The following is a 26,540-nucleotide window of genomic DNA, read 5'->3' on the forward strand; positions in this document are numbered from 1 at the left end:
GCTTCAGGTGCTGGGCCTCATGTGACCACTGACATTGGCCATGGGGTAACCAAACCTCCCCTGGGGTACAGAGGGGCTCCCACGGGAGCACTGCAGGGGTTTTCAGAATTCCTGGGAACAGGTGGCTTTGTCCCTTCCTCAGATGACAGGGGAAAGAAGCCCTTGGGGCAATCCTGAGGGTGGCAGTAGGAGCAGGGAGACATCTTCAGAAGGACAGCTCCAGAGAGACAGCTGAGCCAAGGGCATCTCCCCACCTGGCGAGCTGTGGGGAAGTCGGGCAGCCTTGGGAGCTGAGCTCTACCAATCGACAGCCATCCACCCTCCAGCCTTGGAAGGAGCCTTCCAGGCAGCTAGACCATCCAATCTACCATTCCCAAGACTCTTTAAAATACCTTGAGAATCTAAGTCCTTTACTTGGAAACATGCAGACTATAGGAAAGAAGATTATTTTCCTGAAAATACATTTACAAACATGTTTAAAAAATAATTAAGGGGCTGGAGAGATGGCTCAGAGTTTAAGAGCACTGGCTGCTCTTCCAGAGGTCATGAGTTCAATTCCCAGCAACCACAAAGTGGCTCACAACCATCATATGTTCTGGTGTCCTCTTCTGGCCTGCATTACAGGCACACATGTGGGCAGAACACTGTATATACATAATAAGTAAATCTTATTAAAAAGTAACTCATTAAAAAATAAAAATGCTAGCCGGGCAGTGGTGGTACGTGCCTTTAATCCCAGCACTCGGGAGACAGAGGCAGATAGATCTCTGTGAGTTCGAGGCCAGCCTGGTCTACAAGAGTTAGTTCCTGGGCAGGTCCAAAGCTACAGAGAAACCCTGCCTCGAAAAACAAAAACAAAAAGAAAGAAAAAGAAAAAATGCTAACAAATAATGCCTTACACAACAAGAGTTTATCCATAAAATGCAAAGTATGTAGTGTTTCCAGGGCGTTCAAGATGCAGATGAGCAGCAGAAAATGTGAACAACTTAAAAGCAGTTTAGAGGGCTGGAGAGAGGGCTCGGCGATTAAGAGCACCTGCTACTCATGCTCAGGCACCATGGTCAGTTGCCAGCACTCATTTGGAGGCTCACAGTGACCTATAACCCAGTTCCAGAGGAGCCGATGTCTTCTCATCTCAGATGGTGCCAGACAGACATGTGGTGCACAGACATACAGACAAACACTCATACATATAAAATAAAAACAAATACATCTTTAAAAATAAGCAGCTAGCCAGGAGTGGTGGCACACACCTTTAATTTAATCCCAGCAGGAGGCAGAGGCAGGAGGATCTCTGTGAGTGTGAGTTCCAGACAGCCAGGGCTACACAGAGAAACCCTATCCTGAAACATGCACACACACACACACACACGCCCACGCAGTATCTTGTAACTGATTCATGTCAATGCCCTTATTTTTATAAGATAATACATACATATGTACACAGATAAAACTAATCTATAAAATTCCACATATTATTCTCATTGTGCTCTGCCAATTCCACAGTGGGTATTATGAAAGTCATAAAAAGAACAAAGGAGACAAATCCAGCAGAGACCCAAGCACCCCAAGTGGGGTGGTGCCAGGACTTCCTAGGGAGGGACTGCATGCTCCCCAAGTCCCCAGCGTCCTAGCACACGGCTGGGAGGCCACATTTCAGAGCATCCCAACCATCACAGAAACAGGCAGGATTCTAATGTCCTTTCTCTTTACCTTAGACGTAGCTGATCCCCACTTGGTACCAGATGGTGAGCAAACCCATTCCCTCCCAACTTTCCCTGGGCTGAGTCCCTAAAGCACCCATGGCCCTAAGCAAGTAGAGTTTGGACTTTTTTGTTTGTTGTTTGCTTGTTTTGTTTTTCAAGAAAGGGTTTCTCTGTGTAGCCCTGGCTGTCCTGGAACTCGCTCTGTAGACCAGGCTGACCTCAAATTCACAGAGATCCCCCTGCCTCTGCCTCCCGAGTGCTGGGATTAAAGGTGTGCACACTGCCCAGCTGGTTTTGGACTCTTTTTCTTTTTTTTTCCACAGGCATATAAACTGTTTATTAACAGCAAAGGCCCAGGGACTCATTTCTTCTTGGACTCTTAAATGGTGTGCTGGACAATGACTTCCGGCAATCCTAGTCCTCGTTGGCTCTCAAATTTACTCAAGGATGCGGTGTCTCCGTTTTCAGACAGGTGGCACTGCTGACACAAAGAAGCGATTGCTGAGGGGTTCAAGCAACCCTCGATGCAGACGGAGCATCCAAACACAAGGTCGCTATCTAATACCACCGCTATCACGAAAAATGGAGGGAAAGTGTCTAAGAGATGTTTTAGACATGGATACATTTAAAGAAAATCCTCACCCTTTAGTTCTTGATTTTACCATTTCATCCAAAACCTGTCAGCCCTGTGACAGCCTTTGTGGAGCTCAGGGGCAATTCTCCAAGTTCAGAGTTCTGTAGAAATTAACTAGCTTCAAATTAAAAATACCTTTTGCCTGCAAGGGGGCCCGTGCTAGGTTTTTCTTTCCTTTTGGCTACGTTAGCTACTGTTAAGCAGATCCATCCAGCGTAAAGAGAGATTCCAACACCTGCCTACAGATTCAAAGGAACCCAGCAGCTTCAGGACTGAGACCTGTCATTCACCAGGATATGAGAAGCCCCCAAACAGGAAGAGAAAGGACTCGGGAGCAAGCCAGTCCACACTGTGAGCTAGCAGCTAACTACTGAAACACTACGACCCTCACTCCCTGCCCTCCTAAGTCAGGAAGAGTCACATTCTGGGGAGCCATCTCCCTACACACACAATGACTACAGAGATTCACCAACTTGCCGTGATGACGTCACTCTTTCCCAGGGGCACAGACTGTCTATTCAGCTTGTGTTCTGTCAGTGAGGCTGACAGATTGCCCAACAAATCCTCAGTTGATTCCCTGGGTTGGTAAACCCAGATCCGCTTCTGCTACACACAGAGATGCTACGCGAGCTGGCAGGTAGATTGCAGGAAGCCAGCAGGAAGGCCTGGAGTTTAGGAAACACAGCCCAAGCTGCATTATACACACACACACACACACACACACACACACACACACACACACACACATCCACGCGGGAGTTGCAGCTGCTCTGGCGTCCTGCCCCTGCAAAAGCCCTTCTTGAAACACATCCTCAATGACAGAGTCTTACATGCTGACAACTCACACAGCATTTTTGTCTTCTTAAATGGAGTTGAAAATTGATAGATCTATAAGATATTTCTGAATGTAAGAAAAGGACATTCTGTTGCAAAAAAAAGTGGGGAGTGTTGGGAGCATATATATGTATGTATGTGCATATATGTGTGTTGATATAGAGATCAGGTGTCAGATGTCCTGTAAGTGTTGGGAACTGAACTACGGCTAGAGCAGTAGTTTTAACTGCTGAACCATCATCTCTCCAGGCATCCAACTGACTTAACTCTCCTTACTCATGAGTGAGAGACATGTAAACGAGAACCGTCACCCCGTTTGCCACCAGGCAGCCTGGGAAGGCAGGGAGCTATACCACATGGCCAGTTCTCGCTGCTAGTGTGACCACTGAACAGTTCCGTAGCCCCCACCACCACCCGCTGCTCACAATGCATCACTCAGTCACCCAGTCTTGCCAGTGGAAGGCAGCCCATATACCCAGTGGAAGGCAGCCCATATACCCAGTGGAAGGCAGCCATATACCCAGTGGAAGGCAGCCCATATACCCAGTGGAAGGCAGCCGTATACCCAGTGGAAGGCAGCCGTATACCCAGTGGAAGGCAGCCCATATACCCAGCGGACTGCCACAGTGGCGGTAATTGCTAAGGACTGAAAAAGAGCCAGGCCAAATTCCTACAAAATTTTTCAAAAATTCACTCATTTAAGAGAGGGGAATGCACACGAAACATGATAAAGGCGGGAAGGGCAAGCGGGATGGGAAAGTGGGCTGTTGGGGTGGTGCTCTGTTGTGCTCCCTGGTACCTTCTAAACTGGAAACCATGTAATACATTACTTGGCCCTAGTGGAGCCCTGCATGCTATCCATTTCTGACCCAGTTCCCGTTAGCTGAGCTACCGGACTGTCTCCTGAAGTGTGTCCTGCCCTTCAGAAGCAGTGGAACAGATCCCCAGAAGACTGACGTTCCCAGACCAGAAAGGAAAGGAGGGCCAGCTCTGAGAGGGCCCAGGAAAAGGCTCTGCCAGGCTGCAGTTCCTCTCTCCGCCTGTAGGGGGTAATAAAAGGCTGCTTGCTCTGGACAGCCATGGCCTGTGGAGACGAGGGACACAAGAAACAAGACAGGCAGGAGTGGGTAACATAAAATAGAAACGGAATTTATTTCACTGGAAGAAGCGGATATCCAGAGCTGGGACAGCAACGGGGAAGGGCAGGGGTCAAACAACAAAGTACTGGTGCCCCTGGGGTCTCCTTCCAATTCGGGCCCTGGGCCCTGCCAGAGAACCTGCCGCCATTTCTCTGTTTCTGAGCCACTTCAGACTGTCTCCAGGTACAAGCTCCTAGGAGCGTCCAAGTCTGCAAGTTCACAGTGAAGCCACAAGTCACATTCTGTCCAACACTCCAAACGCCTACAGGGGCTCCCTGGAAAAGGGCCCAGCCCTAGGAAGGGCCTGCTGGATGCTGGCCGACCCTTCTGTGCGGCCAACACATCCTTCTTGCCCAAGTCAAGCCTGGCTTCCTTAGTCTAGTCCTCCAGGGCAAAGCCTGGGGCACACGCTAGCCAGTAACCCAGCCCTGATCTTGAGCCAGGGGCAGGTCACACACAGGGCCTGCCAGGCAGCTTCCTGTCTTGCCTTCACAAGGCTCCTTCCCACCTCTTGGCTGGGGCACTGAGGGCTGAACCAAGCTGTGCAGAACAGCGCTGGGTGGGTGAGTGAGGTGGGCAAGGTAGAGTCCCAGCCTCCTGCTCTGTCCACATGGAGCAACAGGCAGCAGTAGGTCCAAGCTGTGGGTGTTCCAGGCCTGAGATGGGCATCTCCCCACCCTGGTCCTACAGACAGGTTCAAGTGGTTCCTTTAGCGCAGACTGTTGTTCTCCAGACAACTATCAGCGTCTGAAAGATGGGAAATAGCAAAAAAGTTTATCTGTCAACATGAGCTAAACAGCTTATGGGAAATTCAGGGTCACTACGCAAAAACAAAACAAAAAATAACCTGGAAATTTTAGGCAACAGTTTTAGAACTTACTGTGAAATGTCTTTCTTGATGAACTTTTGAATTAAGGAAAGAGTACTACTGTGTACTGGAGTATCTAAGCACAACAGGAAGCCCAGTCTTCTCAGGATGTAAATTAGGGACAACCACTGGCAGATACTCCGGCTGAGTGAGGGCCACAGCCCTCTCCCACTGTGTTTCCGATTGTCTCTGCTTAGAGTCAGTTACACTGTGTAAGAACGGTACTGACCGGTAGACCCCAAGGCGCCTGCCTCCCAGCGCCCAGTGAGCCGCACTGGTTTCACGTCTGCCTGTTCACCACTTTGGGGCTTGATAAAGATTTCAATTAATATTAATCTGTGTGCTTTATTTTATATGACTATATATATATATATAAGCTTTTAGTGAGAAAACAATGAGATTTTCTTTGAATGTTTATTCCTTCAAAAAGCATTAATATTACCATATATAGAAAAGGGCGTGGGAGGGGAGTGTGTCTGTGTGTGAATACAGGTGTGCGTGCCACAGTGGGTATGTAGAAGTCAGTGAACATCCTCAGGTGTGGATCCTTGCCTCTCTTCTTGAGACAGGATCTCTGTTGATTTCCTGCTATGGTGTGCCGGGCTGCCAGGCCCTTAAACTTCTGGGGGTTACTCTGTCCCTGCCTCCCATCTCTCCCATAAGAGAACCGGGATTACAGAGGTGCAAGTTACATGTCCGTATTGCACACAGGTTTGGGGATTTAAACTCAGGTTCTCACGCCTGTACACCAAGCAGCGCATTCACCGAGCCACCCTCCTCCCCAGTACTAACCGGCATGTTCAACAGAAATATGGTACAAGAGCTAAGAAATATTTGCTTAAACAACCAGGACTAAAATGTTACACCATGAAGCACTTGGGCAGCCAGAGAGGAGGTCAGGAAGTCCGCCTCCTCCACCCAGGGCCTAAGGCGACTCTTCCACTCATCCACTCATGATAAAAACCAAGTGTCTGAGTTCATTTTGTTCCTTGTTCTAGACAAAGCTCCTGCCTCTGGGGCCCTGCCCTCTCCCCTCCAGCTGGGGACTCCCTACCTATGTGTGGCTTTCCCCAAGGACAGCCTTCCTGGGAGAGGGAGCTAGGGCGCTGTGTGACTCACTTGTGGTGGGCAGGGCCACAGGAACCCAGAAGGTGGCAGCCAGCTTGCTCCAGGTTCCAGTCAAACATCTCTAGCACTTTGTGGCACTCCACCCGTGGCCGAAGACCCAGTCCAAAGAGCTGCTCCACCTGAGGGGCAAAGGGTAGTGGTGCCATGGGACACCCTGGGGCAAGGGGTACCAGACCAGAGTCGGGACACAGGACTCAGAGCCAGCGGGGAGGGTCAGGTACAGCGGAACCAGCTTTCAAGGCCCCTCAACGCCAGAGCAGGCAGGAAGTGATGGTACCTTCAGATACTGGGCAGCCCTCTGCACACTCCAGCTGTGGCTCTGCAGGGCCGCCTGGCACTCCTCTGTGGTCACCCCATGCACCATGGCCTGCAGCTGGGCACACCCACCCATCAGCACCACTTGGGCCCATTCCTCTGGGACCCTCAGACCCCTGCCCTTCACCTCGAAGTGGGCCTGGCACTCACCATCTGGACCTTGTCTGCTGGCCGTGCAGCCTCTTGCCCATCCCCTGGGCAGCCCCTCTGTGGCAGCCGAGCAGTGGCCCTCAGGGCTGGTGGCCGAGCCCCTGGGTTGCTGTTATTGGTGGAGAAGTTGGCCTTTGGGTCTGGGGCAGCCTGAGGCATAGGTCGAACAGTAGCAGTGGGGGCAGCAGGGGCTGGGGTACTGGGTGGGGGCAGCAGCAGGGGCACAGGCATGGAGGCTGGCTCTTCAGGGCTCGGGGCCTCCCGGAGGAAGCGCTGATAGCGCTCCAGATAAGGGGGGCGCTCAGGTAGCAGGTAGTAGTGAGTACTGCTGACCTTCCTGCCATCGCGGACAATGGGCAGGATACAGGGGCCAGCCCGCGGGCCAGGAGCCTGGATCACTTGTGGCGTGGCATATTTAGGGTCTGAGGCAAAGCTTTGGGTGGTGGGCATGGTCTTTCCAGGTGAGCTAGAGAGCCGGTGTGGTAACGGAGAGCTGCCAGGGGGCACCAGGGGGCTTGGGGTTCTTGAGCCTTGAGGGGACAGGGGTTCCCGGGGAGGCACTCGGGGAGGGGAGGCAGGTCCAGGCCACCGGCTTGTCTCTTCCTCACCCGAGGGAGCTGGAGATAGCTCCACACGTGGACGTGTGGGCCGAGGGGGAATGGGTACCCGGGGTGGCACCTGGGGCTTGTCATCACCTCCTGGGGTGGGGGAGGGGGTCAGCTGGCCAGTGGGGACCTGTAGCTGCCGCATACACTCCTGCTGCAGTGCCTGGAAAATCTCTGCCGTCTGGGCTGAGCTGGGTGGCTTGCCGCCACCCTGGGGTGGAAGAAACAGGTTGTCCTCCAGGGCAGGGGGCGGCTGTGCCTGCTCCGGCACAAAGGCATAATTGGTCTCGCCCTGGCTCGGCCCAGCAGGGACGCCTGTACCCACTAGCGTGCTGTTGATAGAGCAGACCTCAAAGTCATCCTCATCCTGGGCCACGTCGTCATAGGCAGGGGGCGGGGGCAGCGGGCGAGCGTCCCAGTCCACTACAGGTGTGGGATGTAAAGGCCGTGGCAGTGCCCGCGTGGGGCTCTGTGGTGGTGTCTTGTCCAGCAAGGAGCAGGCATCCATGGCCAACTGTGCCAAGGAGGGTGCGCAGGGCCGTGGGGTTGGAACCACAGGCTCCTCGCCAAAGTCGATGAGCGTGACCTCGCCCCCACTGCTGCGGCCTGCCTTGGTGCCTGGCACTCGGGCCGAGGGCTTTGTGAGCCACAGCCCTCGGGGCAGGGATGGCTTCCTCAGGCCCAGCTTCTTGAAGTCGCTGGACAGGGGGTCTTGGTCCTCACTCACAGGGTCGTACGTTGGCTCTGTGACAAAAAGGGAAACCCCAACAGGGAGATGGTATCAGGTATGAGTGGGGAACAAGGGGAGGTAGGATATGTAAAGCAACCAAGTAGCCCCCACTGACCCATCACTACCAACTCCCCAGAGGTTAGCCTCTGCACCAAGACCATACCTGACCCTGCTCAAACAGGGCAGAGCCAGCTGTCTGCCTTCAGGCCTCAATGTAGGCCTCCCAACTCTACCCAAGCGAGAGCAGGCCAACATCCCACGCACACCTGACTCTGATGTTCCTGCCATAACACAAGAGCCCTGAACTCCTTGCTCTCTCGGTCTGGTTAGTAACCCCTTGCTCCACCTCTACTGGGGCACACCGTTAGAGCAGGCACAGGCCAACAGGAGCTTCCCTCAGAAGACAGACTCCTGATGCCACCCTGACATCAAGACACAACCTCTGCATGTCTGAAAAAGCACGAGCTGGCCGAGTCACGGCAGGACCGCATCATCTTTGAGGGCACAGATGGGGAGGCAGGCATGCCGGGCCAGTTCAGCAGCAAAAGCTCACAGCACACACCCGCTTCCCCTTCCACACAGCCAGCCGCTGGGGCTCTGTACCTTCCAGGAGAGGAGAGGTGAGAGGAGAGAGAGGGCGGGGGCAGGGGCCAAGGCATCCTGAGAAGCCCCACTTACTCTGTGTGAAGATGGCAGGCTGAGGTGGGCGAGGTGGAGGCTCCCCTGTAGGAAAGGCCATGCGGACAGGGGAGGCAGAAAAGAAGAGTGACCAAGCAGGGCAGGGATGAGGGGGGAGGTGGAGCCAGACAGAGGGAAGAGTTCAGGTGAGAAAGGGAAAGGGAGGGAGGGAAGGAGAGAGAAATAGAGAGAGAGGTGAACAGGAGTGAGCAAACACACAAACCCAACTGAAGATGGGAGGTGGGAGGGAACGGGGAGGCAGGATGGAACAGTTGTGTTCCAGAATGACAGGCACAGGATCTGGGAGGAGGACGGGGCTCCTGGCTGAGACGGAGCCCAGAGTGGGGTGTTGGCTTGGGAGAGAAGAGTATGATTAAGGCAAGTACGGGAGCCAGGATCTGAACAGCCTGGTGAAGGAGGGAGGAGGAAGCTGAGGCTGCAGGGCCAATGCAGACCAACCCAAGGATACCCACCTCGGCGGATACAGCTGCCTCTCCTCTCCTACCCTACCCCACGCCCAGCCAGGGCCAGGAATCCAGCTGTCCCACCTGCTGCTCTGGCCCAACTGTCCTCAGAGCAGAAGAGCAGGCTTGGGGTGGCCAGTGAATTGGGAACACCAAGGAATGGGAGGGCTCTTACTTTTCAGCCTTCCTAGATGCTGGGTGGGTCGGGAGGTGCTCAGCTCCACACTCAGCAGGTCAGGGGGGTCCATGGGGTTGCCCAGATACAGTCTGTTGGGAGAGAAGCAGGTCAGAAGGCAGAGCAGTTGGGGAGACACCTCTGGAGATGAAGGCCAAAACCACAACAAAACAAAACCTTCCTGAGTGTTTAGTGAGCAAGGCAAAGACTAAGACTCAGAGGAAGCTGAGTCACAAGGCTCCCAGACTCTGTACTGATCAATCCCTTGGGAGGTGGCTCCCACGGGGTAAGCACACCTGACCCAAGCTGAGAAGCCTGTGCCTTCATGGACTCCATACCTTACAAGGGCAGAGGTGCCCTTGATAACCCTGACAGCATCCAAACCCACGCCAGGCTTCTACCTGCTGGCACACTCTTGTTCTCCAGACTGAAGAGAAGCACCTGCTGCTAGCCCCTAGAAGGGTGGGCAGGAAGCAGCTTTCTGCTGAACCACAGGAAATGGGGAGGAGGTTGAGCTGCCGGGTAGGCTCCCCACTCACTTACCCCAGCCCTACGCTGTCACTATCAGAGACCTGGGGCTTAGTCACCAAAGCTGATTAAAGCCTAAAGAATGAGCTAGGCTGGCTAAGGCACAACAGGCGCGGGACACAGGGCACAGGGCCCCTTTCTTCAGAGGCCCTTACCTGGTTCCTGTGAGGCAGAGCCTCTCTAGGGGCCCGTGGGTCTGGAGTGTGGGGTATGGAAAAACAAAGGCCTATTTTACCATACTCTCAGGAGGAGGCAGCTAGAGAAGGGTCACAGAGACCCAGCAGGAGAGCTGACCGAGTACCATAAAGTACCTAATTCTGTATCTTTCTCAGATCCAGGGATCTCACTCTTTACCTAAAGACTGTGAATCTCCATCCTGTCCCTCCTCCCCAAAACAGAGTAGGCTGGGGCAGACTAGAGGAACACTGCTCCCTAAGATCCCCTAGGACTGTGCCCACTACTGGGAAACAAACTCCCTCCTGCCTGGACCTGCAGACATGACCCCTGACCTCACAGGTTCAAGGTCCACAACTCTGGAAACCCCTGAAGGACCTGGACCTGCACAGACATGACCCCTGACCTCATAAGTTCAGAGTCCACAACTCTGGAAACCCCTGAAGGACCTGGACCTGAATAGACATGACACCTGACCTCATAGGTTCAGGGCTCCACAACTCTGGAAACCCCTGAAGGAAAAAAAGTGTTGCTCAGAGGCAGATGTCTTAGAGAACTGCTTCCCAAGTGTCTTCCCCATGTGTCAGAAGGTGGTGCCTCGTCTGCTGGGTGACAGGGGACTTTTTAGCAAGTAAAAACAAGTCCATCCCTGGGATTTTCTGACCTTGATTTTACTTACAGTGGAAAACTGTGCACAGACAGAGAAGCTCTGCCCCACAGGGTGGTGTTGGGGAGAAGAGAATGCTGGGGGCCCAGCAAAGAGCTCCCTGGCCCACCACCCCCGAGCACCCTCAGCACTCGGTCACCTACACCTGGCCCACCCCACCTCCACAGCCTACTCTCTTCTGGTAGAAGGGCTTCCGGAACAGAAGAAGCTAAAAGAGAACAGAAGTGAGGAAGAGCACAGGAGGATGTACAGCTAAGGACCTGCAGCGGGGAGTGAGGGCAGAGAGAATTCAGAAAGGAGATCTACTTACTCATGCCTCAGACACCTACACACCTATTCTGAGGTAAACGCTGCAACGCACGGTGCAGGGCTGTGAGGCCTACTGCCTCTCGCTCCCCTCTGCATAGTCAGCACTGTCCTCTGACCCAGAGCAGAAGGGGTCATCGCAAGGGAGAGAGCAAATGTCATACACAGTAGCAGAGAAGAAACGAGGCACAACAGAAAGGGATGTGGTCCAAGTGCCACACCAAAGGATCCCCGAGGACAAGTGATAAACAAGCCGCAGGGATGGGGAAAGTTTGCATCTGTGTCCCTGAGGCTGGCAGCCTGTCACGAGAGAAAAGCAACTGACTATAGACAATCATGTGTACACACATGGCTCGAGGGCCAGCATCTACACAGGCGACCCACAGCCAGGGCAAAGGCTGTCCTGCTGCCCAGCAGCCATCCACTATAGGAAATACTGGGACCGGAACTTTCACAATGGACCCCACTTGGCTGGAAAGGCCAACAAGGTTAAGACCTTAACCATTCCTGGCCTTGGAAAATGACTTTGGGGATGCTCTTTGCCTGCTCCTGGTACTGCTTGCTTTGAGCAGCACTAAGTTCAGAGCCTATTCACAGCCTTCATCTCATCAGTAACAGGCAGCACCATCTTTGGAACCTCTGAGGGCTTGTGTGTGGTGTGGTGAGGGGCCCAGGACCGTATCCGGTAGTCTCTGTCCAGGTACTTACTCATCAATCCTGTCAGGGAACCCCCAGCAGTGCCGGGGGTCGCTGTCTCCATGCCCCGTGTGAATGAAGCTATTCTGTAGAGGCTGGCTGATGTCCTGGGCTGACAGGCCAGCCACGGAGGTCACCACATTCCGAGGGAAGGGTCCTACGCACAGCGTCCGGGTGTTCTGACCACGCCACCAGTAGTTCTCAGCCCTGTGTGACAAAGATAACACAGTGAATACGAAGTAGGGGTGAAGTGACCCCAGGCTAAGGTCCCTACTCATGGACCCCTGGCAAAGGGTGTGCACTGAAGACCTCGTCCACCCAACAGTCCACTGTGTCCAACAACAGCCCCATAACCTGCCACTCCTGAAGAGGGCCTGGCTATTTGCTCAGCCTTACTCTAAGCTCCTCTGGCAAGCTCAGGTAGCTTTGTCTACAGTCTACAAACAAGGAGACCAGCTCCAACAACTGTCCTACATGACCAGGATCCGAATCAACTGAGTCTGCAAAACTAATTCACTCTCACAATACACCCGTTTCCCACCTACAACGGGGGCCTACCTGGGTCTTAGGGGTCCCTAGATTCACTCTTCAGCAGGGTCCTAGGAATTTTAGTTGATATATCAGCCACAAGGAACCCCATGAGTTTAGGACCATGCCTTCCAGTTACTATTCACCCTGCCATGCAGACCTTCAAGATGAAGGAGCACATGGAGACCTGGGGCTTGGCACCACCTGTGGGCAGGGCTGTGGGGATCCAGCCTTGCCATCCTCCCTTCTTCTCGTGATGAGGCCGACTCTCTTGCCTTACAATCGGGTGGTCTAGATTTCCCAGTACGGCAAATCATAAAGACCTCAGTCCCTCACTCTGCAGACAAAGCAAACCCATGTGTGACCCAGGCTGAGCCCACACAGCAAGAGAACAAGTGGAAGAGAACAGAGCTCTCTCTGAACATTCCAAATGCCCCAGAGCTGGCTGCGGAGGCCCTGCGTCTGCTGCACATACCTGAAGGTGTGGACAGAGTCTGGGTTAAGGTAGCGGTGGTGACAATCGTGCTGCAGGGACCTACCCGCACCACCACTGCCTGCCTGCCCTGTCCCCTCAGAACGGCCTCCCGTGAACACGGCCTCAGCACAGGGCTGGGGAGCTGCTGTGCACTGCCACAGCTGCCTTCTGGTCACTAAGGCTGCCTGCTGGCCCACCACCAGCCACAGCAACCCTGTGATTACTCCCTGCCTTCAGGGTAGGAAGGGCAGGGAAGGAAGGAAGAAGAAAGGACAACACCCTGAGAAGGAACAATCTCATCTGAAAATAGCAGAGCCATTCCAAGGAGAGAAAGGATCCTTAACGCACACACAGAGCTGCCCGTGAAAAGCACAGGGCAGCAAGGCCTGCCCAGCACCTCCCAACACCAGCGCTCCTCCATGAAGTAACCCATCCCTTCCCTGGCGGCTATCCCTAAGCTCTACTCTGCCCACCTCCTGCGGTGTTCTCTAACTCAGAGAGCCGCAGCAGAGGTAGAAATGTTACCCAAACATTCTGCTCACAACACACACAATCCTACCTTGTCCCTTCTGAGGGCAAAGATGAGTGCCTTCCACCCCTCCTACTACAGGAAGTGGAGGCTGCAGGCCAGGCCAGGCCAAGAACCTGCAAATGGATTTCAAAACTTCTGTCCCCACTCAATACCACTTCTGAAAAAAACAGGGCCGCCAGCCATCCCCCCCCCAAGTAAGACCCTTGAGAAAGGCCTATCATCACTTGTATCCCCACGTCTGTTTTTAGTTTTAGGGCTTTTTGTTTGTTTTTGGACAGTGTCTCTCTATGTAACCCCAACTGTCCTAGAACTCACTGTGTAGACCAGGCTGGCCTTGAGCTCACAGAGATCCTCTGGTCTCTGTCTCTCAAGTTCTGGTATTAAAGGAATGTGCCACCATGCTCTGCGTACCTCCAAACCTAGACAGAGTTCCCTGAGCTCAGCTCACAGAACGTCTAGGTATCCTCTACCTGCCCCGTACCCCGAGAAGAGCTGAGCACTGGGACAAGCTGCATCCTAGAGCTGGAACTAGGAAGCAGACTGAAGACAGCGCCAGAAAAGAGAAATACAAGGAAGACAGGCAAGAGCCAGAGGAAGAGCCACAGAGACAAACCCAACCCAGAGACTCTCAAAGCTCATGCACCGGAGACATGGAGACAACTCAGGCAAACAAACAGAGCGATCTGGGGGTGAAAAGAAGGAGGAAAACCCCGGTAACCACAGATACACAGGCCCACTCCCGAGGCTTGCCGGCTGCTGGAGTCTCGTGTCCCTCACCTCCCACCTCCTGAGCAGTTCCAGGGACCAAGTAAGAGTTGGCAACTCAGAGGGACGTGTTCTAGGAGCTAAACCATGGGCTGTGAGACTACCAGCAGCTGAAGGCAATGGGAGCCTGGGGCGGAAGGGCAGGACAAGGTACACCCGGGACAACCTCCCAAGAAGAGACATTCCCCTGGCCCCTCCTGCAGCCTGCTTTGCTCTCCATGACCAAGGGCACCACTTCCAGAAACACCCGGGAAACTCCAGCGTTACCCCCAGGGAACACGGGCTCCAAGTGGAGCAAGAGACAGACTAGTAAAGACTCGAGGCCAGAGGAGCGCAAGGAGGAGTTGGGTCCAGGGCTTTCTGGCTCCTGGAAGTGGAAATGGTTACAGGCCAACTTCTGCCCCGGGTACCTCCAAGGAGGTTCCCTACCCATCCTCACATCTTCCTATCTTCAGCCTATTTCCAGACTACTGACTCCTAGGCCTCTGACTTGCCCCTCAGGTCCAAACCCAGCTCCTTCCTGCCTCCACGTCTCCCTGAGCCTACTCACAGCTCCTTCCTGCCTCCACGTCTCCCTGAACAGGTTTTGTTTTTTTTTTTCACTTCTATCACAACCCTCTCCCATTCTCTGTAACCAGCTAGGACGTCATTCTTGTTCCAAGAACAGAACAACATGAGAGCCCTGGCCTGAGGCAGTGGGACAGGGGTCACAGTGGATACAGGTAAATCTAACACACCCAGCTCCAGGGCCCGTTCCACTGACTCAGGCTGGGACTCACCACACTCACCAACCCCAGTAAGGCACAAGTTATACCTGAAGGCCCCCTGCAGGCATCCTTACCCAGTTCTGAGTCAGTGGAAGGGGTACAGGGAATCTCCCTTTGCCTCACTTTTCTTCCTGGTCCTCAACACTCACCCACAGTGCTAATGCAAAGACACCCTACCAGTTCCTCAGACACTCTGGGGATCAGATGACTGGAGGCAGGACCAGCAGAGGGTAGAGCCAGGGCAGGGGCTGGAACTAGAAACGTGGGGAATGCAGGTAGGCTGATTAGGGGATACTGCACGTAGGCTGTGCCCTGAGTTTCAAGTAGGTCAGACACACAGCAGTCCTCATGGGGAAGCCCTGGGAATAGAATGGGACAGAGGTCCAGGCAGTGGATGGAGGGAGACCGTGACTGGGAAACCCCGGTGGGGGGGAGGGCGCTTGACAGGAAGGATGGAAAGTTGCCAAAAGGGCGAGGCAGAGCAGGGAGAGGCTGCTTGGGGCCTGAAAGGTTGGAGGTGAGCAGCCAGGCATGGCTGTTCACACCCACAACCCAGTCCTTGGGAGGCAGAGGCAGGAGGATAATGCATTTGAGACCAGCCTGAGCTACATGAGACCTCTCAAGAACAGAACCCTTCGCTGGAGACACCAGAAGTGAAGAACAAGAAACATTTGGGGATTCTGGTGCTGACCCCCAGCTCTGAGGCCAATCTGGGCTGGGGCTAGCAGGGAAAATCTGTGCAGACGGCTCTCAGTAGTGTGAGGCCTGTCAGCGACGCTGCCGCCCCAGCCTCTGTTCGGCCACAAACTCTCAGAGGCAGAGGGGGCTGTTATACACCTCTCAAGCCTGTGCCCTGGAAGGGACGCCCCTACCTTCCCTCGATGACAGTGATGACGTCATTCATCTGGATGTGCAGCTTGTCTGGCTCCTCGAAGTCCTGAAGGGCCCGCATGTCAGTAGGCTGAGCCTGGGGCACAAACAGATCACGTCCGGTCCAGGCTAAGCATCCAATGCCCCCTCTTGCGCTCCCCAGCCACCATGGGCAGATCCGCCCTCACCTCCAGCAGGAAGTCCCGAAGGGCCACAAAAGTGGGTCTGTCCTCTGGTTTGTGGGCCCAGCACTGGACCATGACATTGTAGATGTCTTGGGGGCAGTCCTCAGGCCGGGGCAGGCGCTCCCCTTCCTTGTCAATTTTATGCAGGATCTGCCAGGCAGGAGGGTGCACAGGTTAGGGGCAGCAGGGCTCTCGTCTCCTCACCGGCTTTTCCCTACCCGGACCCGCAGCTGAAGATGACACACCTGGCCACCACGGCACACGTGTCCCCAGAGCCCAAGACCTTTATTTCCAGCCTTAGCCCTGCCCAGAACTCATCCCTCATCCATGTCCTCCCACCCCATCCCTGTCCTGTGACATTCTCGGTAGCCACTCGCTTGGCTAAGCTCAGAGAGGCCGTGTCAACACAGAGCATACTGAGAGTCGATCAGAAAAGAATCAGTTCCAACAAGGTCAGGCTGGAAACCAGGGGAGGATGACTCCCACCCACCCTATGGAGCCCGCCCCTAGTCCCCTCACCTGGCTGCCATTGAGGCCAATCCAGGGCTCCTGGCCATACGTGAACATCTCCCACAGTGTGACCCCAAACATCCAGGTGTCACTGGCATGAGAGAAGGTCCGTGTCTTCAGGCTCTCAGGGGCACACCTAATAGAAAAGGGTCAAAGGGAAGGCTTCTTGTGGACCCTACCTCTGGAACCAGAAGATCCTATCCTCTAAGCGAAACATCAGTCCCGCCAGGGCCCACGGCGGGTAGGTACCACAACACACAGGTGAATAGCACCAGTCTCAGCCTTCAAGATGCAGCACAATCTATTCCTGCCTGGGCCAGCTTGACTTAACACGCCCACTGACCATTCTTTCCTGGCTATTCCCCATACATTTTAAATTTAACAGCAAGCCCTCCACAGGGCCTTTTAGCACGCTACTAAGTACGATGCCCTTGATATCTCAAGAGCAGTCACCCTTGGGCCTTCCTGTATCCCCCTGGAGAATTCCTTGGATGGATGTGCAAACATGTACGTAGATAAGAAAGGTACCCCAGGCCCAGAACAGATAAGGACAGGCCAGGGCAGAGACAGTCCTGTGGTGGGTAACAGAGTGCCCAGAAGCTTGTGGGTCTTCTGAGCCTGGGGTGGAACTCAGGCCCTACAGGCCGGCGGCACCTGCCCCTCACCAGGCAAAGGGCACCTTGCGATGTTCTTGCATGACATAGTGGTCATCATTCTGGGGTAGCGCTCGCATCAGTCCAAAGTCCCCAATCTTGACCAGGTCGCGCGTAGCCAACAGCAGGTTCCGAGCAGCCAGGTCCCGGTGGATGAAGCGCTTGGACTCCAGGTATCCCATGCCCTCAGCCACCTGCACAGCGTAGCGGCTCAGAGTCCCCAAGAGGAAATGGCCTTGGTGTTTACGCAGTCGGTCCAACAGAGATCCCAGAGGTGCCAGTTCTGTCACCTGAGGTCAGACATGAGAGGGTAAGCAGATCTCTACTCTCTGAGAGGCAAGGTTTCCGGTCCCGTTCTGGGCATCTGCCATAGCCATACGTAATGCTCCTTCCTGACCTGTCTGCTCAGAGTTACCACGAGTTCCACAGCTTCCCAGCCCTGTCCCTCCAGTGACCCCAGGGATCTGAGACTCAGACAGCAGCACCCCAAAGAGGGTCAGACTAGAAATTCCAAAGACCAACTCCAGTTAAGGGCCAGCCCTTCCTACGGGCACAGCTCATTGTCAATGGGTACTAGAAAATCTAGAAATGGCAGTGCTGGGCAGGACCCTGGAAACCCCTTGGCCATGCGTGGTGGGAGACGCTCTCTGACCCTCCCTCCTACCCAAGCTCTCACCATCTTCATGGGTGGCGTGAGCACCACACCATACAAGCGAATGAGGTTTCGGTGGTCAAGCGAATGCATGGCATTGACCTCCCGAATGAAGTCGTCCATGGCCTCTGGCTGGCTTAGCACATCTGGCTTCAGGCACTTCACGGCCACACTCACCTGTCAGGATTAGCAGGGAGTTAGACCTTTCATGGTGGGTCGCCAACACTGAGCTAACTGCTCCTTCCAACTCGGGACAAAGATCCTTGTCTCAGACCTGTTCACCTGAGTGGGTGAGTGTGTATGTCCCTGACGGGGGGACAGGGCTGACTGACCTCTGAAGGTCATTAAATGTGGGCCTGCTCTTTCTAGGAAAATTCTCAAGTTAGCAGTGACAGTCCATGAAGAGATGAGCAGCACGAAGACAATAATTTGTTTAGCTATTTCTGCAAGCTACAGAACTGCAGGTTGCAGCAGCAGCCTCCCCTGGAAAAGGGGATGTATCTGAAATGAACACAACACCTGTGGGGTGGGGGCTGGAGAGAAGACAACTACGGCTCCGCTTCAGTCAAGCAACAGAACGGCAGACCACTGGTCTTTCACTTTTCAGAGTTCAATCTTTCACAGTAAGCAAACTAAAATATTTTTAGAGTTGAAAAAAGAAGCCGCTGTGCTTAGTTAAGCCTGAAGGCGAGGCCTTTTACAACCCACACAGAGCTCACCGTCTTTCCCGCAGGGGCGTCCCATTCACCCCTGCGCACCACTCCAAAGGAGCCGTCTCCCAGCTTCTCCAGGAGTCGCAGGTCCTTCTCCCCGATGAGGCAGGTGAGGCTCTGCAGTGTCCCTTCCCCTGCCAGGCCCCCTGGGGTGGGTGAGGGCTTCCGGAAGGTGCTCTGAGAGTGATGGGGAGGGAACTCAGCCTCCAGCCGCTTTCCACTGAACACCTGTTTGAAGGCAGCCAGGAGCCAGATGGAACCCAGAGCTCCAGAACCACTCAGTTCCACCCCACTGGTAGGCCTCACACAGCTCCTGGCTTTGCCAAGCTGCCCAGGGGCAGCCCATTAAAGGCTCATACTTCCTCCCGAGTATACCCTGAGAATCCACAGTTGAAGCCTCGGGGTAGGTGTCAACAACAGGTAAAAGTACAGTTTATGGCTAGAGTGACCCCAACTGGTCTGTGAATGGACAGCACAAAGCCCTCTGGGTACACCCCCCACCCCTGGTCTTCAGCTCCTCCCTGTCCTACCCTTCCCTTCCTGAACCTCTTATCCATCACACACTTTTGCCCCTAGCACACAAAGAGAGGGTAGGAGCCTGAGGGGCCCTCCAAACACCTCCCTGTCCATTTTTAGCCCTGGCCCCTTCTCTGGGTTAACCATTTGGCGCTGTCTGTCTCTACCCTCCCTGGGGAGTCGCCTGCCCTTCATCCTGCCCAAGGGAGAAGATAATTTTAGTCTGAGGTTGAACCATGAGTTTGTGGTGTGTGTGTGTGTGTGTGTGTGTGTGTGTGTGTGTGTGTGTGTGTGTTGCAGATGAAGTGAGTCTTTTCTGGAGAAGGGCCTGGGAAGACAGCTGGGGTTCTGGAGAGGAGCCTAGAGTCAGAGGCTGAGAAGGATGGAAGACTAGAGGGGTCTCTAAGGCCTGTTTTTGAGAAGGAAGTGTCAAAGGTCAAGAGACGGGAAAAGGGCCATGAGCAGGCCTGGGCATGGCAGTCTGCGAGGGCCTCCAGAGCTCTAGCTCCAGGCGGCAGACTGGCCTCAGCTCCCCAAGGTTGGCCACCTTCCTGCATGTGCTAAGGGCAATCAAATCTGAGGTCCAGTATCTAGAATTACTAATATACTAGGTCTCCCTTAGCCACTGCAGCCAGGAGGGACCCTTCCCACAGTCGTGCAAGGTAAGCTGGGTAACGAGGCTAACACTGGTTTCCTGGAGACATGACCGTTGGGAGAAGGGCACTGGTCACCCAGAGACCTACTATGAGTCAGGCACAGATCCAAAGCTGCTACACTGCTTCTCTCTCCCACCGTCAATCAGCCTGACACACTCATCTTTCACTAAAACCTGGGCAAAGGACCAGGACTGTGTCCCCAGAAAAGGCCACAGGCTCTCAAGAGACAGCCCCTTTGCCAAATTGCAGCCAGGAAATCTCTACTGCCCAATCCCTGACCGGCTGTTCTGTCCTGCTCACCCCCCACTCCAGTTGAGGCCAGGAGTGGGGAGGGAGGCCCTGGCTGGCTCACTTCCTCTCTCATTGTCTTCCAGACAATGGGCAAAGTTCCACTGAGTCACATCAGGGACTCACAACACCACAGACCCAAATTAGGACGGGTGCGGGGAGCTGTGGGGAAGGAAGTCGTCAGCAGAGCCAGATGACCAGAGAACATGGGAGACGCGGGGCAGCATGTCAAAGCCAACACATCCAGACAGTCCTCGCTACCCTACGACAGACACTGGCCTGACTCAAAGGGACAGTTGTCAACAAGTCCCTGCCCCTGTACACAGAGAGGCTGTTCACGTGTCCGTCTGTGGCGGAGACAGACACTTAGCCAGGCAGTTCCACAAGTGCCCTGCCAGATAAAAGCCTGGAGGAGGGGGTCTGTACAAAGTGTGCAGGAGCTGGTGAGATTACACCTGCTGAGGACAGAATGCAGGTCCTAGGCCCGCCAGCGGTGTGAGGCCCTCGGGGTGCCCCTCCGCCCCCACACAGTCTACTCACGCACCTTGCTCATCCACGACTTGCGTTTGCACATGACCTTCCTCCTCTTCACAGCCTCCCACAGACGCCTCTGACCTGCGAGGAGGGAAAAGGAGCCCAGGGCTGTCAGGAAGACTGCTATCCACCTGGCAGGCTTCCTCGGTTCCTCCAGTAGGCCCACCAGTAGCTACCGCTCAGCACACGGACACCAGTTGAATTAGTTGCTCAGACAACTAGGAATTTCATTCACCCAATCTCTGCATTCTACTTCTGCATGATTCTCAAGCTGGGTGGAGGTGTCTTTTCATCAAAACTGAACAGTCATGGCGGGCAATTGACTCTCCAACTCTCCAGACAAATCAAGTAAAGATTTATACAGAATTCCCTCCATTCTAAGGTTTATTTCCCATAAAATCCTTACGCTGCTGACACCAGGCACCGTGCTGTCTGGCTTCACGCCAACATGACACAAGCTGGAGTCATCAGAGGAGACAGACCCTCAGTTGAGAAAGTGCCTCCAGAAGACCAGGCTGTAAGGTATCCTCTTAATTAGTGACTGACGGGGAAGGGGCACCCCTGGGCAGGCTGAGCAAGTCATGAGGAACAAGGCAGTAAGTGGCACCCCTTCGTGGCCTCTGCATCAGCTCCTCCAAGATCGTGTCCTCTCGACAGCTCCTACGTGGAAGTGTGAACCAAATGAACCCCTCCCTCCACAGGCTGCCTTGATCGTGATGTTTCAGCACTCAGCAGTAACACTAAGACAGATAAACTACCCAGGCCTAAAGCAGCAGAAGTTAGTGTCATTTTTAATCTTACAAAACACTTGGCTCTTCTGAGTTGAACACATTAAGGTTTCTGATTGTGTTTTTTGAGACAGTCTACAGTAGCCCAGGATGGGCTTTAAAAGACTTTACATTCTTATTTATGGATTGTGTGTGTCAGGGTACATGCACATGCCTCATGTTGGGAGGTGCAACCTGACCGCCTTTAACCACAGAGCAATCTCTCTGACCCCGTCTAAGAGTTTTTGTCTTCCCTTCTCATTGTAGAGCTCTTGGCACTGACCCCAATGGTGTTCAGAATCAAACAGAAGAGACGAAAGGGACACCGGAAATACATCCCACAAATATCTGCTCAAACAAAAATGGGGTGGGCTGGGAAGCAGGCCTGGGAGCAAAGGCATAATCCCGGCTACCAGGGAGCAGAGTCAGGAGGAACTTAAGTCCATGGTCCGCTTTGGCTATGGACAGGTTCGAGGCTACCCTGGGTAACTTACTGAGAATCTGTCTCAAAAACACAAAGTACAGAAAGGACTTTCCAATTGACATTTACAACCAGAAGCCATTCCCAGGGAACCCTGTGACCAGCACCTCTACTGATGCCTCCACTCATCTCAGGGGCTCTGGGTCTCAGGCTGACAAAGTTCTCAGCTGCCATGACAAAGAGATTCTTCTGTGTCCTAGGCCATACTAAAGGTACCAAGTCAATGGTCAAGAGGATCAAGCCAGGCCCACGGGCTACCTACCAGGCCGGCCCATGCCAATCTTTTCCAGGTCCTCGTTCTTGACATACTCAAAGTGGGACAGGCGGGTGATGTTGAGATCATCGCGAAGCCTCAGGAAATACTGCTGCAGCTGCACCTCAGACAGCAGCTCCAACAGCCAGCCCGTCCCCTCCTCCGGCTGCATGCTGCTGCTCCCCAGCCTCTGCGGAAAAGGAAGCATAGCTGAGGGGCCAGGGCATGTAAGCAAGTGGCAGGAGACCTGGCCATCAATGTGGCTCACCCACATTCTATAGAACCCAAAGCACCTTCCTGTTCCCCCAAACAGCGGAGATGAGTCCCAGACCAGAGCAGTCAGGAACCAAGTCTTACTCCCAAATCTGTGCTCTCTGTCTGAGTGAACTGAGATCAACTGTGCTCAGGGACCTCAGGGAATCACAGGCCCCTGAAGCACAGACTAACAGTTATCAGTCATCTTACTCCTACAATCTCATTTAGAAGTCAGGGTGGGGTACAGTGGCCCTGTGAGATCCATCCACCGGACCCCTCATCAGAAGATCTGTCCAGTTCTTACTGCCTGACACCACCAGGCCTTACCCACTGACCCACGGGCAACACCCACGTGCCTAAAGTGCCATAAGATGAAGACGAGAGTGGGAGGTGTGGACCAGGGAGGGTCAGACACCCCAATAAGCGGGCGCTCGCTTCCCTAAACAGCTGCCCCAAGAGACTAAGGCCCAGACTTTAACCAAAACTTGTCAGTTTTGCAGTACCAGATGTCACAATTTGTATGAAATCTTACCTTCAAAAATATCTTCGGAATGGCAACGCATGCACACGGTAAATACTCAAAAGGCACAGGGAACCTCATTCTCTCTCCTCCTGTGCAGCCACCTAGCTCCCAGTCCCCAAAGCCAGCTGCCAATGTCTTCTAAGTGTCCTTTTAAGTCACACATTACCCATACTGCTGTTTCTCCTTTTTCACTTAACATTTTATCTGTCTCAACTTTTAAATGACGCCAAACAGTGCAACTCTAAAATATGTGTGAGTGCACACACAGTCTATACGTACAGGCAAAACAAAACGCACCTGCGGGCTACAACCAGCAATGCTGAGAGTACCTGTCCAAGGTCTGAGGTCCAGAGGAAAAGGCCAAGACCACCTTCAAAGCTAAAGTCAAACCCATCCGCTTGAGTAAAACACCTCACAATAAGCACTTTCGCAGACCAGACTCTGGCCTCACCTCAGTTCCTGAGGAAGAAGACAGGTGAGGTGAAAAGGTCAGCTGTCTACTGGGGCCAGGTGACCCGCTCCTGAACATAGCGCACTCTCAATACAGACGCAATAAGAGGAATGGGCCCCCCAGCCTGAGCCTCCTACCCCCACAGTTCCCAGTGGTCCTGCCAACAGTGCTAGGAGCTGCAGCTCAGATTTTTCCCAGCACCTCAGGGCTCCACAAAGAGTAAGGGATAGGAAGGACAAGCCCTTGGTTCAAACCCTGGCTCTTCCACCAACGAGACTGGGCTGGTGGGCGGCTTCCAAACTTTAAGCTGTAACCCTTTATTTGGATGGTTCTCTAAGGGATGAACAACCCTCCAGATAGAAGATATTTTTGTCTGTCATAGTGGGGGGGGGTGACATTTAGCAGGTAGTAAGGGGTAAGAACATGAGTTATTCTGCAATGCACAGGACAGATTTGAACACACGGATTCCATGCAACTTAGTTCATGCAGGTGAAACCATTAGAATGATCCAAACCTAGACTTAGATTCTATTGTACATTAACAAGAAAAAGCTTTTGTACTTTTACTGTAGCCTGCTTTTCCTGAACCGTGTGAACTGTTTACTGTGTAAACTGAGGAAAACGCTACTCTTTGGAATATAGCAAAAGTCCACTATCAGATTAAAAAAAAACTAGGGAATATACCCTATTATCACAAAACTCCTCCCAGTGACTCTCTTGAGGCTTTAGCCTCTTTGGTCCCTCACAATACAGCTAGTACATGACAGAATACATCAAGAGTTACAAACTATTTTCCTCTTATTTCTCCACATATTATAGTTGGCACCATGTTTATCGACTCTACATATACTTAATATGTAACATTCCTATTAACTGTATTTGTGAAGGGAAGCGAAAAAATAATATATTAATACTTCAAAACCATAGTTATGAGGCTGGAAAGATGGTTCAGAGGTTAAGAGCACACACTATTCTTCCAGAGGACCAGGGTTCAATTCCAGCATCTACATGGCAGCTCAAAATCATCTGTAACTCCTGTTCCAGGTTATCTGACTTCCTTTTCTGGCCTCCTGAGGCACTGTACACACACGATGCATAGACATACATGCAGGCAAAACACCCATATACATAAAATAATAAGAGAAAAAACTTGAGAAAGCTACAGTTTCTACGTCAGCTCTAAACGTTTAGTTGTACTGACGCATTCGTCCTCAACAAAATGAACTGTTTGCAAACAGTGTGTGGGGGTTAAGCTGACGTGTGCCTCTGCTTTCCAGAGTAAAGCCCAAGGTGCAGGGTGAAAAATCACTGCACCGGGCTCCACCACTGGGCCTTGGGCCTGGAGCGAAGTGGCCCCATTAGCTATGTGGCAGGGCTTCAAGATGAGGGCGACTGGTCCCATCAGGAGAAGCAGCCACGGGTCTTCCTCTCCTCCCACACCCTCAAGCCGTAGGACTCCAAACTCCCCATTCCCGTCTCTAAACTCCAGGTCATAGCTCAAAGTCACACCCTGAACAGTCAGGGAGGGCTCAGTGAAACCCAGAGGCCCTGCTGAAGCTACCTAGAAAGCACAGCCCAGCCTGTCCCCCCACTTCCTTCACAGACTAGCCAACACACCTCTCTGCTCAGCTGGACACTCCCCTCTCCAGTCCCCAACCCAGGGACAGGGCACCCATGAGGGAGAGATATGAAGCCTAGAAGACATCCTGGCGAAGAGAGGAGTCAGGTGGGGGTCTAGTCCCGTTGCTACGGCTAAGCCCAGAGTGACAGCCCCTAAGACTCCCTCCAGCCACATTCCTTTGTCTGTGATGCACAGGGCACTAGAGCAGCGACTCCCAGCTCAGACGGTCTGGCCCACAACATGGTAGGAAATCTACACTACCTGTGTACGGCACATGCAGCTGCATGGCCTGCGTGTAAGCACACACCAGACTGACCACACTCATACACGCAGGCGTGCACACAGGCGCCCAAGAACGACTGCGGCAGCTAGGAAGGAAGACACTCCAGCTTACACTCCATGAGCCTCAGGAAGGTGCCCCTCAGTCATGCCTACCCTGCCCCTCTGTAAAGTGCTGCTACCGAGGGGCTAACCATGTCCACAGCCAGTGCGCTTCCCACCCCCAGCCCCCCCACACCACCACTCACTGTGTACAGACGTCGCCGCAGTCTGGCCAAGAGAGGAAAGGAGAGCTCAAGGCCAGGGAACCGACGGGCTGCCGGCATCTCCACAAACTGAAGCCCCTAAGAAGTCAAAGGAGCTATGGCCTAGATCTAAAGAGGGCAGGCAAGGGCCACAGCTTCTGAGTTTTATGCTCTGCCCAGCAAGGAAACCGGCCAGGGGGTGGGAAACCTGTCTTAGAAATCCCCCAAGTCCCACCAGAAGTAGGGAACGGGGAAGAACGGAGTGCCGGCTTTGCTCCACAGCTGGCCGCAGGCTGGGTCCTCTCCTGTCTCCTCTCCAGGGCAGTGCTCACAGCTCTAGTCCTACCCCCGGGCTTCCCCCCACTGCCTGCTTGCCTGCCTGTCCTCCTTCCCTCCCTCCCTCCCCAGCTGAGCGGCTCTGACACTGGCTGAAAAAAGACCTTTCTGAATCACTGCCAAGAGGACAGCAGGAATGGGGGGGCACTCTTCCTCCTAGCACCGGCCCCACTACTCCCCATACACAAGGCTCCCTGTTTCTAGCCTCCACTGCAGCCCTCACGGTTGCAGACAATCCCTGGGATTTCAGTGTGGGGGCCGTGAACCAAACGGCACATATAAAAAGGGGTTACAAGCCCCCATGGGGCTTTTCTGGGTCTATGGGGATTTGACTACAGCCTGAATTGGGGGCTTGGATTCTGAGTCTTTCCTGGATCCTGCAGACAGATCCTTCAAAGACCCTCCCCCACACACGTCCCAACCTTGGCTGGGTGTCTCCTGGCTCAGACCCTAATGTGGCCCTGTTACCCTGGTGCCCGACGGAAATAGGAGGCTGGCAGCCTGCCAGAGTGGGACAGTCCAGCCAAGGGGGTGGTGAGAATCTCCACTCCTCCCCCGGGATTGCCTTGTGTACTGCCCACAACAACCAGGGTGCCTACTCCCCAGATTATCTGGCAAAGACCCAAGACTCCCTCCAAATAAACAAACACATCCAAGCCCTCTGCCGGGATGCTCCCACCTCAAAGCTGCAGCTCAGGCTGCAGGGTAGCATCTCGTACAGCACCGCACACACATAACAGCCTCAGTTTAAGGAGGCGCCCCACCAAGCCCCCAGGGGCCCCCCATATTCCTACAGCTGACAAATGGTCCCTCTGCCCCTCAAGGAGGCCAGCTGCTCTACACCCCTCACTGCAGCTCCCAAATACACCTGACAGCTGCAGGAAGTCC

General features: G+C 53.7%; 1 protein-coding gene across 38 annotated transcripts in view; it reads right to left on the minus strand.

Annotated features, from left to right (window-relative positions):
• Positions 1-4,298: 4,298 nt before the first annotated feature.
• The window catches only part of Tnk2 (tyrosine kinase non receptor 2), a 38,504-nt gene continuing 16,262 nt past the window's right edge, over positions 4,299-26,540 (minus strand). For 3 of the 38 annotated variants that reach the window (XM_075966707.1, XM_075966539.1, XM_075966717.1), the window contains exons 2-16: positions 21,952-22,132; positions 20,452-20,522; positions 18,454-18,675; positions 17,759-17,911; positions 17,095-17,372; positions 16,439-16,565; positions 15,923-16,069; positions 15,737-15,831; positions 11,810-12,004; positions 9,427-9,518; positions 8,788-8,832; positions 6,775-8,123; positions 6,587-6,682; positions 6,301-6,428; positions 4,299-5,060 (exon numbers count right to left, since the gene is read on the minus strand). In XM_075966707.1, coding sequence (XP_075822822.1) covers positions 5,054-5,060; positions 6,301-6,428; positions 6,587-6,682; positions 6,775-8,123; positions 8,788-8,832; positions 9,427-9,518; positions 11,810-12,004; positions 15,737-15,831; positions 15,923-16,069; positions 16,439-16,565; positions 17,095-17,372; positions 17,759-17,911; positions 18,454-18,675; positions 20,452-20,522; positions 21,952-22,114 — 3,168 coding nt within the window. In that variant the 5' untranslated portion in view covers positions 22,115-22,132 and the 3' untranslated portion in view covers positions 4,299-5,053. Of the gene's footprint in view, positions 5,061-6,296; positions 6,429-6,586; positions 6,683-6,774; positions 8,124-8,712; positions 8,833-9,426; positions 9,519-11,809; positions 12,005-15,736; positions 15,832-15,922; positions 16,070-16,438; positions 16,566-17,094; positions 17,373-17,758; positions 17,912-18,453; positions 18,676-20,451; positions 20,523-21,951; positions 22,133-25,319; positions 25,721-26,540 lie in introns of those variants that run through there. The other 35 variants (XM_075966664.1, XM_075966495.1, XM_075966438.1 and 32 more) reach the window with 23 other exon arrangements.

The sequence above is a fragment of the Microtus pennsylvanicus genome, chromosome 1, assembly GCF_037038515.1.
Source record: "Microtus pennsylvanicus isolate mMicPen1 chromosome 1, mMicPen1.hap1, whole genome shotgun sequence".
Lineage (NCBI taxonomy): Eukaryota > Metazoa > Chordata > Mammalia > Rodentia > Cricetidae > Microtus > Microtus pennsylvanicus.